Source organism: Onychostruthus taczanowskii, unplaced genomic scaffold (assembly GCF_017590055.1).
Source record: "Onychostruthus taczanowskii isolate IOZ18803 unplaced genomic scaffold, ASM1759005v1 scaffold21, whole genome shotgun sequence".
Lineage (NCBI taxonomy): Eukaryota > Metazoa > Chordata > Aves > Passeriformes > Passeridae > Onychostruthus > Onychostruthus taczanowskii.
In genome coordinates this window covers 7377227-7391506 of record NW_024499351.1, presented here as the reverse complement: position 1 = coordinate 7391506, position 14280 = coordinate 7377227, and the positions used below count along the sequence as shown (strand labels likewise).

At 36.2% G+C, this 14280-nt stretch overlaps 1 protein-coding gene across 3 annotated transcripts in view; it reads left to right on the top strand.

The window, feature by feature from the left end:
- The window catches only part of CRIM1 (cysteine rich transmembrane BMP regulator 1), a 175866-nt gene that overhangs the window by 103552 nt on the left and 58034 nt on the right, over nucleotides 1–14280 (top strand). For all 3 annotated transcript variants that reach the window (XM_041404140.1, XM_041404143.1, XM_041404142.1), the window contains one exon: nucleotides 2805–2926. In XM_041404140.1, the coding sequence (XP_041260074.1) occupies nucleotides 2805–2926 (122 nt within the window). The remainder of the gene's footprint in view (nucleotides 1–2804; nucleotides 2927–14280) is intronic.

Sequence of the window (14280 nt, the reverse complement as noted above, 5' to 3'; positions counted from 1 at the left end):
GGACAATGGTCAAAGGTTTTCCTAGCAGAGCTGGCTGAAAAGAATGAAGACTGTTTAAAAGTCTATCTGAGATAATTTTCTACTTTGACATTCTCCTATGCATGGATTATGTTTTAACTAAATGGGAGGTCAATTTATAAAATTTTAGAGTGTTGAGGTTTTGTTTGCTTGCACTGTGAATATGTGAAACTTTCATTACTCTGAATCAGAGGGAGTCTCTTCTGGAGAAAAAAATGTTGGCTCCCACCAATCTTTTGAATATCTCTTTCATCCCTTTTTATGGAAGATTGTCCTATCTTAAGTTATTTAAAGTGGTGATTCATAGTTTCTTGTGGTTTAGTTTTGTATTTTGTTTTTTTGTTTGTTTTTCTTTAATCTGTTGACTGGGAAAAAATGAAAGTGGGAAAGTACAAGTTATTAATCTCATAATTTAATATTGCAGTTCTGTGAGTTACAAGGAATATGAGACAAAAACAAAGATACTTCTGAGAAAGTTGTTGTGAAGGCAATAGAACTAAGAGTGTTAATTTCATCTCATGAAACTTGGAAAATCAAGGTCCACAACTATTTTCCTAATGTGTGCTATTTTCCCTGAATTTTCAGGAAGTTTGATCTGCCTACTTTCCCAGAGGAAAATGAGAATTGTCATCAGGATATTTAATATAGGGTTATTGAAGTGAAGCTTCAATTTTTATTTAGGCTTTTAATACCACTTACAGATTGTGTCTGTGCTTTTTTCTGTCATATATATTTTAAAAGATTTTGGTTTTTTTTAATTAGTGATATGTAGCTATTTCTGGGTTTCATTCTTCTCAGAAAGGAAAAGCATCTTTCAAAACACTCTGCTATGTGGAATGTCTTGGTTTTGCATGGGAGGTACCCACGACCCATGCAAAACCAGCACATTGGGTTAAGGTACAAATTCCATGAATCTGACAGTGCTAATTTTTCTTTTTTGTTGATTACTAGACATCATCTTTTTTCTCCCCCCCCCCCCCCCCCCCCATCTTCCTGTACTATTTGGGACAGCAAAAGTGAGAGATATTAGTAATTCTGTACAATTATTTACAGCCATCTTAAAGAAAAACTGCTTAAAAGCCATAATGCTTTTTCTACCTTCTGTTTGCCATCTTCTGTGATGGCAAACAGCACATGGTAAAGAAAATAATTAGGTTCCCTCTGTCTTTGTATTTACAAATAAGTTGAGAAGAAAATGTCACAAGCAAAGGTGTGATAAATAAAACTTTGATTTTTGTACTCTTCCTTTTTTGTTTAATCCATTGTCCTTTACTTTTGTGGGAAGCATAGTATTATTAAAAAACAAACAAACAAAAAAACCCAACCAAACAAAAAAACCCCAAGCAAAGCAAAGCAAACCAACAAAAAAAACTCCACCAAACCTTCAAATGCCTGCTTTAAAGCTGTTGCTATACTGTAGCATATATGTGTACATAAAGTTATCTTGCTGTATTTAGCATTATTTGTGAAACTGACTTTATCTCTTTACAGTTGTATGCTTCTGTAATGCAGTATTGTAAGAATCCTTTTCAAATAGTTTAATAAAGGTTCTGTGAGATAGCTTGACTTTACTTGTACATCTTGCAAACTTCATTTTGAGTAATACCTTACACTGGAGAATATAACAATTTTATCTAACACTGATGAGGTTAAAGGAGAGATATGAAAATCCTGTCTGTTGAGAGGTGGTTCTTCCTCATTCACTGAATACTGATCTGAGAATGAAATGGCTGTTGGGCAATTAAAGAGACGTGCATGGCAGAAGAGAACCAAACTTCTTGCTTTTTGAGCATAAATAATAAGCAAATGCAGTAAAGGCTGATGCTGCTTTTTGTTGTTTAATGTGGGGATTATCTTGGGATACTTAAAATATTTGAAATGGTTATTGACAAGTAGAGTTCTTATTTCTCTAACTCATAATTACAGGATCTTCTAGTATAGAATGATTGCTGCTTATCCCTAAAATGTGCCCATTGTTCAGGGCAAGAACTCTGTTAAATGTAAACTTATCAAAAGTCTTAAGTGTTTGACTTTTAAACTGTTACATTAATCATAAAGCAAAGAATCTGGAAGCAAACATGACTATTGTTTCTCCACATTTTATATCTCCCAGTTCATTAGGCTGTTTTCTTAAATAAACAAATAAATATTTACATGGAAAAAGTAGTCTTTTAGAATGATCCAAAACTAACCACAGTGTTTAATATACCTAGCTTCCTACATTATTTGGCGTCACATGTAATTGGTTTCACCCTCTGCAGCACCATCAACACGAAAGGAGAACTTCCAATTATTTTCCTTCAGCTTAGATTTAATGATTCCAGTCTTACTTTCTCTTTAATTTTTCCCAAGATTACACTGGATATAATGTGGTTTCCTAATGAGAGAACACCCTTCTGATGAGTGAGTGCAATTTCTGTTACTAGTGTTTCATCAATTTTGATTATTCAAGACAGAATTGGAGGAGAAGCTTTATTTTGCAAGTCTGGAGAACACAGTTATTACAGTTTTCAAATTTTTACACAGAGCAGAAGAGCACCATTGGTGTTGCACACTACCACTCTTTTGTTTGCTTGGCAGCCAACAGAGTTTGGATGGTTAAAAGGAGCCCTTTGAGTTCATAAAATGTCTTGGTTATTGAGTTAATGAAAGATGATTCTAAGACATGAACATGCCAAAGCTGTACCTCGTGCTCTGACTTTCTGTTTTTCTCTTGCCTATTCTTTCACCTTGTGCACGTGGTTTCCTTTATTTACAGGGTTTTCCTTGCTGTTCTTTGGTTCCAGGTGCGAGTGTCTCACGGGTCTCTGTGGATTCCCCATGTGTGAGGCAGGCTCCGTGCCCCAGATAGTCTCGCGGGGAGATGGGACGCCTGGCAAGTGCTGTGATGTCTTTGAATGTGTCAACGGTACGTGAAACTTGCTCTTGCACCTGAACAGGAGGGGTTTTTGTCTCTCTGGGGGATGCTGGGCATTTGGTTATTTCTTATTATGTTGTCAAGATCTAAGAGAACTAATTTTCTTGAATTCATTCAGTAAGAAGGAAGTGGAAGTTTAGGTGAAGATACTGACATGGGAAACTGTCATTTTGAAGTTGTCACGCTGCTTTAGTTTCTGAAGCACTTTTCTCTCTGACTCAGGGAATTACAGTTTTAGCAAGACTCCCTCACTGCATGTCTTTCATATAGTCTTTTGCCAGTAGCAAACACTAGAGGCCTTCTAGAAGTGAAATTTTTGTTAACCATCACAGCTGCTTGTGGCAGCACTCTAATTGAAGCCATGCTGTTTAGACTATGGGGTTTGCTTTAAGAATCAAATGCAAAGTAATTTTTAACGCAGGTGTACAACCTTTAGAAATTATAACACAGTGCAGGAATATATTTATTATCATTGTTTGCTTCCCAATCTAAATGTTTAGAAAATACTTTAAAACCTAAATTTTTCAAGCCAGTGACTCTTATCTGAGGACTGTTCTATATGTAGAGCTGTATATATATGCTGTGTATATGGTGAATTGTGAAGAAATTATATTTGACTGTTGGTAAGGGGGAAAATACTCTTGAGGGATTGCATAATAATTTCTGACCATTAAAAATTACAAGCTGTTGCAGTATTTATTAATTAATATTTATCCAGCGATATTTCATCTTGTTTAGTGGTATGTGTAGCAAATTTAAGCCTTTATTTTACAATTATCATTGCAAACAGAGAGAGAGAGAGAGATTTCTCCAGGAGAAGGTCTGTGTTATTTACATATAACAATATTTTAAATACACAAATGCTGATTGAAAAATAATAGTACATATAATGGAATATTATATGTAAAAATTACGTTTTCCCATATGAATAAAAGAATTTCTATCATGAAGAGTCACAGATTCCTTAGCTTTTAGAGTAATTTTTTCACTATTTGGGTAGGATTATATAAATGCAACTTATCTACTTTTTGTTTATGTACACTGAAGTATTACTCATCTTTCTTTGTTTCATATTTGTTTCATTCTGTTAAAGTATCATTTCTGAATCTGATTTACCTGTGTGAGATGCCTCAATGCAAAGTTTAATTCAGTATTTACTTCAGTAGTTAGAGCAAGAAATAGAGAGCCAATTTCTGATGGGCTGTCTCAAAGATAGAAACCACCATGCTAAGGGCTTCTCTTCAGCCTATTTGTATTTATGTGTATGTAGCAGGATTTGTGGATGCTGCTGACAAAACTGTTGCAGTACATATACAGTGTAGCAGGCGTGAGATGGAGCTGTTTAAGTTACCCACCTTTTTTTTGTGGCGTCTTCATGTCCTGTTTCCAAGTTTCCAAGTAGAATTTAGATTAATTTTTCATTGGTAACAGTGAGTTTGGACTGTCTTAAGCACTGTTGCCCTGGGCATCACTCCCTTATTATGCACTGTAGCTCACTCCAAAGATCCAAGCTGCTTTTGGATCAAGATTCCTTTTTACCTCTCTTTCTATCCTTTAGTAGCCTATAAATACAGAGTAAATTGGAAGAAGAAATAGGAGTTTTTGAATGGAAGGTGGCACTACAGAGGGCAGCAGAAAGGGCAGATTGGAGAAAAATTAAGGTTTTTAGGTTTGTCTTATATATGTCCTTAAAAATAATTTTTAATATATTCCAGGCCGGTATCAAAATTAACTTTAATAAGTTCCTCTTTAAAAAAAGAAAATAGTCCTGAGAAAACTGGTCAGGAAAGTTAAATACTTTTTCTAGAAAATCACATTTGTCATGTTACTTAATGGTACAATCAAATCTTATAAACTAATGCTGTATGATGTGATTTTAAAGCGCTTCAAGCAAACTTCCAGGTGCAATTATTAATGATGCTTCATTTTGGAAAGAAGAAATAGTTATAAACCTGAAGATGATCAATATTTTTAATAACAATCTCTGAGCAATTGTGAAATTACTCATGAGTGTGTGACATTTGTATTGTGTGGCATATATGTGGTAGAGAAGACAGACTAGTCATAGACCATGATCTGCATTGCTTTATAATTTGGGGTTTTTTCAAATGCATTTTAGCATGTTTAGGTGGGGTTTTTTTTCAGGGACAACTACTACAAATAAGCCCTCTACAGCTTCTAAATTCCTAGAAAACTAATTCTGACAAGAACTTCTAGATGCATGTTTACTGGTATGTGTGTATGTGTGTAATAAATCCCTACCATTACTTTTGTCAGTTTAAAATGAAGAGGAGGGGGGAAGGTTCTCAGTGAAACTGTAGTTGAATTCAATATCCAGTTCTGGTTTTTTTACATTATTTTGAAATACTAACAAGTGCAGAAGAGATAGAATTGGTATCAGTAACAGATGGAGAAAATATCTTACAGTGATAGGCTTAGATCAATGTCTTTGCTTCATTAAAACAAAATGCCTTCAAAGCAAGAAGAGTAAAATCTGTAAGATCTGGGACAAGCTGTTCTCAGCAGTGAGGGTGGCTAGCTGTTGGCACAAACTGCTGGGAGGATGCTGAATTCCTTATCTTCATCCTTTCCAATGAGGATTAGATGCCTTTTTAAAGTATGTGTTTTAATCAAATGCAATTTAATGAGTTTATCGATGGTAAGTGGGGAAGTTGTATAATCAGCATTACCAACAAGTTTCGTTAGTTATTTCTGTGTTTGGAAACCTCTGAAAAGAAGCAAGAGGATGAAATAAAAAAGAAATGTGCATACTCGCATTAGTGTGGTTTTCCTGCTATTGTAACATCTATTGAATTAAATAATTAAAAGAATTAAATAATTCCTTCGGCAATGGGCGGGGGGTGGGAGCAGTCAGGAAGAATACTGATCATCATTACCTTAAAATAAGAATATCTATTACAAATTACTGTATGTAGGCTGAAAAAAATCCAATTTTCATGTTTAGGTAACCCTCATGATGGTCAGAGTGTTAAAGCAGGCCAGACTTCTGCAATATTTATTGCAATTTTGTGCTAATGTGATAGATGAAGAATTACATGTTCACAGAATGGGTAGGTTGGCTTTACTGTGTGGGAAGATCTGCTGTAGCTGTAGAATAACAGTGGCCAATGTTGAGGGGGTAGTTAATAATAGCTGCAAAATTCATGTCATGGAGAGACTCTACAGTATGTTCTTTTTGTTGTTTGTCAGCAGTTTGGAGAAAAATCAGTTTTTCTTTTGCATGGTTTTCCCTGGATTTAATATAAAACTATGTAGAAGCTCTACAATATATATGTAGATTTTGTGTGATTATCTTTGTTACTGATACACACTGCCTCAAACTAGCTTTTGGTTGGTCTGTCTAAGAAAAGCATCTTAATCTGTGGCAAAATAAACTTCTGCAGTAATTACTTCTTTTGCAGTTTGTAATGGTGGTGTTATTTGATCATAAATACTGCATTAAGTCAATACACTAGTCTTTGTTTTCCAGCTTCAGATTTATATTGGGTGTGTCCATATGTTTGACATCATATGCAATCTGCTGCTTCTCATAGTTTATTCTATAATTATAAAGACATTATAAATCACCAAAATAAGATTTATTCCTGCTTGGAAAATGATCCTTTCATTTAATTGGAGCTTTTTGTTAAGCAGATATTGTCTGTAACTGTCCAATCTTTGCATAGGTCAAACTTTTTGGGGTTTTTTTTTATACCAAAAGAAAAATAATTATAAAGTCCTGAGAACAACTTTCTTGTTGGTGAGAAGAAAAAAACTACATTGCAGATAAATTACAATAGTTAAATAGTTCTGTGTGATATTTTAAACATCATGAATGTATGCAGATATCAGAGTATTTTGCACAAAACTGTTACACAACTAGAGCAATAAAGTTGTGCTTTTTAAAGCACTGCTATATTTAAAACTTTTCACTATTACAGTTAATGCTTACAGTCATTACAATGTGATTCTTTTTCCAAAGGTCAGTCAATTGAAAAGGTCAATTTTAAGGAATGCATTGATTCCTTCATTTTGAAAGGAAGCATCTTTGTAAGGAAAATCATTCTGTGTTGTTAAATGGTGGTAGGAAGGAATCCAAAGTTCTGCTTTGACACGATCCAATTCCTTTGTCCTGATTTATCTAGGGTATTTGAGCCATCCCTGAGCATACCCTGCCTGGTCCTTGGATGTGAAAATGAGGGCTCAGACAACAATGATGGCTGCAACATTGTTATTTCTTTTTGCTCCTTTTTCCTTGTCAGGAGAAAGGTATTTACTGTTTAATTTTTAACTTAAACCTTGCAACTCTATGTAAACTGTTGGCAGTGATTTAAAATGCAATAGTGATATGATTTTGTCAGTCATCTGTGCTTAGATGGGTGGCTGGCTGTTTCTCCTAGTCTTATGTTCTTGATGACCATCAGTGCAAGCCCTAGTTCGTGCATGTAACACAATTCTAGCCTGAAGGAGACAGAAGTATGAATTTCTAAATTTAAATCTCTGGCTACCATAAAACAGTATCACTAGAGGTATAACTGATGCAACTGAATACATCACCGCTTATTGCATATGGGAATCAGAGATTTGCACAGTGCTGTTCAGTAGTAAAGTTTTCAGAGAAGACAAGACTACATCCATAGTCAAATGTACTCGTTTCTGAGAAGTGTGTAGTCGATATAAAGGAAATAAGGCAACATGGGAAATCTATAGCAAATTATTTCATCTTACTGTATGAAACTGAACAAAGAGGTTTTGTCTGTTGTGTGGTTCTACTGCCCTGTTTCAGGGAGTGAGAGTCAGTATTGCTTTGTTCAAAGGCAGACTATGCCGTGAAATTTCCCCACTTGCACTTACCTGAAAACTGCTTTTCATCTAGAGAATACTAGACAGTATGTGATACTTATTTGGGGAGAATTGAGTGAGAGATTCCCAAGATATGTAATCTTCCAAAAAATCCTGTATTTTACAGAAGCTAGTTCCTTCTGATCCGTACAAAATATATTATTTACCAGGACTTCTGCTAATCCTGGTGTTCTGCTTTTACTCATGGGGGAGCTTGTAAGGAAAGAAAATTGATTCGGCATTACATTACAAACATCAACAAGTGAGTCTAAAGAGATTAAAAGCTGCATGTGCAGCAAGAGTTCAAGTGCTTGGAAACAAGAGTGAGTATCCAAACTTGCCTGTTCTCTAATTAGGTATTGATGCATAGATCTCTTGAACGTAAGTTGCATTTAAAGCACATACTGATTGTGAGCTTTGCCTTAGAAATTTGAGAGAGCAATTACCAGGCATCCTGCAGCTGCTGCCTTCTGTCAGTCAGAGCTTTCACTTCTCAGTAAGTTTCCTTGAAAACAACTGCTACTTCAAAAAATATTGTTGATTGGTTTGTGAAATAGGATACACTATGTGTGTGAGTGGTCCTCATCAATGTGTCAGCATGGTTCAAGGTCAAGGGGACCACACTGCTTTCTGCCATAGCTGTGTGTGAGCTGTGATTTTAGAATCCAGCTCTGCCGAGGATGGCTGTGGAGTCCCAATCCATTGTCCCTGGGGGTTGAAGTGTGGACTTTCGTTGCCCTATCCATTGAAAGTGGGACTACCTGATGGATGCATGAAAATAACTGGCATTGATCTTGGGAAGAAGAAATCACACCTTCCCCAGGACTTAAGACTTTGACCCTTTCTATTCTGTTGGTTTAGGCTGTACTGACAATTCCATGGTGGTACAGAAGTGATCACCTACATAAGTAAGACCACTTGATGTGACTCATAATCAGTATTTTTATAACCGTTTCTGTGATTTCTTTTTCCTCATTTGAGAAGATAAACTGACATAAAGAAGACATTTATTTTTACTCTGTGCCTTCTGGCTATTTTCACACTTGCATCTCTATACAGTGGTACTGCATTAGAGGAGAGATTAAAAATCCTCTTTAATCACACTTCTTGTCACCTGTTGGTGCATTTGCTCCTCACAGCAGTTGCAGATCCATTATTAATCTCATGGTGCAGAAAAGGATAAAGGTCATTCCACTATTTCTGAAAGGAAATAAGAATGGCCTGTTTCTAAAGGCAGCATCAATGAGTACTGAAAGGATTTGATGGGGAATATAGGGTCAGCAAGGAAAATATTCACCTTAGAAGGAGGAATGAAGTCCAAGTGAAGTACCTCACAGACACCATCTACCATGGAGTTCCCATTATTTATTGCATTAATTTTGGCAGTCTTTATTGCACTTTCATGTGTGCTCTAAAGAAATAAGGATTTGACCAAGCTAACAGTCTGTCTCGGAGCAGAGAACTACACAGCCCTAATACTAATTGAAGAGTACTGCATATTTCTCTTTGGCCATCCAAAACCACAGATTTTTGTGGTGGACTTCAAATAGTCAGCTGCTTAAAAAATTAAATGAAAAATTCATTTTGTGAGATGAAAAAGATAACAAATTTTTTGGTACGTAATAAGGTTAACATTAAAGGAGGATACTCTGATACCAAAAAGGTAGAGGGATTTAGTTGTTGTGGGCTGAGGTTTGGTTTTGGGGTTTATTGTTTTTAGTTCAGTCAGAACATCTGAAAGGTACTTGAAAATCATGGCTAATCACCAGTCATAGCTGGATGAGAATTTGGTCTAGTATAATGAAAAAGTTGGTGAGTCTGCCAAACCAAGTCAAAAGTTTTAGATCCTCTGAACCTGTATTATACTTGCCCTATTCAAATTGGGAAAAGTGTGTGAAACAGTGCAAGTCACTGCCAGTCACATTTAAAACAAGAGGGGAAAGGAAAACATAGAAAACTGAAGGCTGGGCAACCCAAAATTCCTGGTAAAAAATGGTCTGTAGGTAAATAGATAAAAAAGATGAGGTAGGAATTGTCAGGACCACAGCTGGATGTGAAACCAGACTCAGAGCTGTAGAGTGGTTCACTAGGAGCAGGAGAGTTTTTCAATGGGAAGTAGAGACTGAGTTTTAAAAACAAATTATTTTTTTTAATAAAAAAGGACAAAATCTATATCACTTATTTATTGTTGGTTAATGAAACACAAGATGCTGTATAGATTCTGTGAAATTATATAGCATATACAAAAAGATTAGATGTCAAATGGTGCAATTCTGCCTGGGTTTAAAAGTTTTTTTAAAAAGTATGCACTTCTAGTGTTTACTTTGGTGAAATAGTAATGTTTTTTTGCCAAAGTGAATTGTCTTGGTAGACTAATATCTTCAGTAATGTTCTGGCTCAAATACTGCTGGATTTTTAAACTTGGACGAAGTTGCCAGTACTTTGGAAGACAAGGTTAGAATTCAGTATTTTTCTCAAAGCATGGAAGACATGGCTAGACCTGTTAGAATGCCAGACCACAGCCTTGTGTTACAAGTTTGGAGATTTTTTTTCCTCCCCCCGGCAATTTTTAACTTCTCTCATACACTAGAGGCTTCTCACAAATGTCCTGGCAATGCATGGTGGGCTGTGCCAGTACCTATTAGTGGTACTGTTTCAGGTGTCTGTGCTCTATTAACATGTCTATGGCTAACCTGATCACAACATGTATTTTCTCCTGTGATGGACTGACAGAGACCACTGGGATTTAAACACATTCCTCTGTTATGAAGAACATGTCATGCTTCCAAGGATTGTTTGGCAATTTCATCAAGAAAATCTGCCACTCTTTTAGAGCACAGCCACCACCCTCTGTGGCCCCAGGTCCTCCTTTGTTGTCCTGGTATTTTCCTGTAATAGGACCGTGGGATGTTAAAAAGCAGCACTGCTTAATTTTTACAAGATATTAAGAGAAAGAAGGAGGATAGCCTTGTAGAAAGTCACAGAAACAATCAAACACTTAAAAACATGACCTGATGGAGAAAAATTAAAACTGAAAGAAAGGTGTACATTCTATTTGTAAGAGAGGATGTAGGCAGGGACAACCTGTGGTGTCCTGAGGATGACTCCTCTTAGCAAGAAATCTGTATACTCGAGGATGGAAAAAACTGTAGAACATGAGACCTCAAAGATGAGGAATGTAATGAAGCTTAGGGGAAACTTCCTTTCTATTTGTTTGTTGTTTCTGTGTAACCTGAATTACCCCTTCCATGATTTTTGCTGTGTTACAGTAGATAAAGCTGTGGAATTGTTTAATAGGTAGGTTGCATTTCCTCCATTACTGGTGGTTTTAAAGAAAATATTAAGATACAGATGTATCAGGTAGAGCTGAATTTAGGTTTTCTCAGCATCCCAGGTATCTTTTAATTTCTTTTACGTATTGCAGTTGCCACTAAATAGTATTTCATTCCTTTAAGCTCTGAAAATATTTTTAAGTAATTGTATAAATAAATGCATTCATTTACAAATAATAGTTTCCATTTTATTTTCATTCTAGTTTCTCTGTTTCTGGATGACCTTTTTAGAATATGCACAACCAAAGGACTTTTTAGAACAGTTCTGTAATTGTGTTAATAGGGAATATGCTGCAATATAATATGGTGCAGTAATAAGGAATATGCTGCTTAGGGAAACCAAGCAATGCAACCTGAAGGGTAAGAATCCATATAGTTTTTTTCTATCTAACTTGTTTTTATATGCTGGCAAGGAAGCAATAGCATACAGTTGCCTTATAACATTGTTGTGGGCCAATTCCAATGACAAGTAACCTTCTCTTTTTTCAAGCTCTATCAGCTCAGCTTTTGAAAAATGGAAAGCTTTTCTGTATTTTGTTTATACAGACACAGGATTCAAATTTATCTGTTTCCTTCCCTTTCATTTAATAGAAAGTTCACAGCACTTACTCAAGTTCCTTCCAAGGCTCTGGTACAAATACTTCTTTATACTGAAGGAACATTTGAAGTCCTGGAATCGTGAACCTTTTAATCCTTTAAACAACAGAAAATTGTTTTGAATCTTGCTTCCGGTTTGGGAGAGCTGGAATTTCAGATACTACAGAAGAAAATGCCCAAACTTGCCTACAGAGGCTGATGCCCTGAGGCATTTCACGTGCTTGGTGTGACCGTGTGCAGAACTGCTGCCTCACAAGGAATGGTTTTCCAGACTTGCATGTGTTTCTGAGCTGTTCCAGGACGCTAATTAAAGAAAACCATAAGTATTAGGAAACTACAGAAATCTCAATAACAGATTTTTTACTTTGGAGTAGTTCAGCCCATAAAACTAATACGTATTTCATTAGATTTATGTGTAGGAGGTAAAATACCATTGAAAACTAATTTGATAAAACAGATTGTGTCCCTTTGCAGTTCAGATTGGTGATAAAAGTTTAAGAAATTATCACTGTGGAGTGTGAGGCTGTGGGGTTTAGTGCCACCTTTTTGGGCTCTCACCCCCAGAACAAAAAGGCTGTGGCCATGTAGAGCAAAATTTGTGTCGGAACTATTTTTCTTTCAACTCTGTGGCAGGAACTTTAATGCCAAATCGAGTCAGTTGTAGTCATGCTTGACTTTATATAGAAGCAGAGATGTCATTTGTTCTTCCACTGCCAGAAAAAACTCTATATCTTTCTAGGGACCATCCCCTCTGTCCTAGTTTCTTTCACGGATGGGCAGTTGTGTGTCAGTGCTTGGGCTGGATCGATCTTGTATTACTGGGTTATCTGAGAGCTTGCAGACATTGAATTTATGTTCACAAAGCCATGGCCTGTGTCTCATGCCCATTGCTTTGTTGTGGTAGTCTGCATCACAAACAAGATTTGGAGTCTCAGATATGTTTAACTGCTTTGTGCTATGAGGTTTTGGCAATTTGAATTCCTTTGTGACACACTTGAGCTTGAAGAGTCATACCTGCAGTTTTCTCTTTTTTGGCAGAACAATGAATTAATGAATTTAGGAAAATATGTGTTTATTTAATGTTAGCTTTATGTTCTTTTATCCCTTGGTGACTGTCATATTTACCTCAATAAGGAAATAACATTGGCACTAAAAAAAAATCAACAAGAAAAAAGGGGGAACTGAAAGATCTTTCAGCATATTGTGGTGGAAGAAATGCATTATTATAATTTCACTGTGTGTTGCTCATTCAGGCTTCCACCTGGAGTATCTAAAGCTAGAGTTCTTGATTTTAGTTCTTGTTTGCCTTGACTCAGTCTGAAGACTGGAGTCTTACAGGTTGTTCTAACAAAAGTAATCCTTGTCTTGTAGCTGGATGCATAGGCTTAGGTCTATAGTTTAGTCTGGATATATACACTTACCACAAGGGTGGATGGTAAAAATACACACATAGCAAAATTCTACAAAATTCTAGTGGTTTTCATTGTAAGAGTAAAACATACTGTTTCCCTAGAGGATTTGCAGTTACTTGCATAGTCTTGTTTGGACATTTAAAAATGACAATAATTAATGGGAGATGACGTTTCTACTTCTAATGAGGCAGGAATTCATCTCTACTCTTCGGGTATGGGGGAATCAATAAAAATCTGGAAAGCTGCAGTCAAAGCAGTGAAGCCAGAAGCAAATGGATTAAAGGCCTTTTGAGTTGTGTTGGCCCTTTTCCTTTTTGAGAAGGTTTTTAAACTAACAGCTTGAGCTGCATAAACTTGAAATTTTTCTCAAGTGTTTGTTTATGTGAATTGCTTTCTAATGAGGTCATAGCTGTTTTCCCGGACACAGTGGTATTTCCTCCTCTTGCTCTTATTTTTTATGCTGCTTTCTACATTACGCCTTGAAGACAAAACAGGCATTAAAAAATCAAACATTGCTCTGGATATCTCCAAGTTTCAACTCTAATGCTTTACAATCATTTCAGATGACTCAAGGCTGGACCACAGTATAAGCGTATGTTGAAAGAAGTGCTTGAAATGCTTTAGAGTTCTAAAGAAAACATGTGTCATTGTCAAGAGAAACTCAGATGTAAAGTTTTTAGCTCCCTAAAGTTAAGGGAATTGGGGTGGATTGAAAGGAATCTGCAAATGCTGATTTTTTCATTTAAATGTATTTCATCTTCCATGAGAGATTGATCATTAGGCAAAATAAAAATCACCTGACCATAAAGTGGGCACAGTTTTTAACTCTGTGGCTAAGCATTACATATGTAAGTAAATAGTCTTTACCAGCTGTTCTACAGAAATCAGATACACGGGCAATTGTCCCTTCTTTTCTTTGCTGTTTGCTTCAAATGGAATGAAACATGTTTGGTTTACCTACAGTATTTGATAATGTTCTTGCTGAAGTAAATAGCTTCCTGTTTGCAGAACCTTGTTTTTTCAGACTGCTAAACTTACAGCTTGTGAAAAAACCATACTGGTGGATTGGATGCTGCTGTACTTGGGGTGGCTGCTTTCACAAATTCTGGGCTAGTGTCATCGGAGGCCAGAATTTTATTCTGAAGTGGGGAAGAGGGAGGGG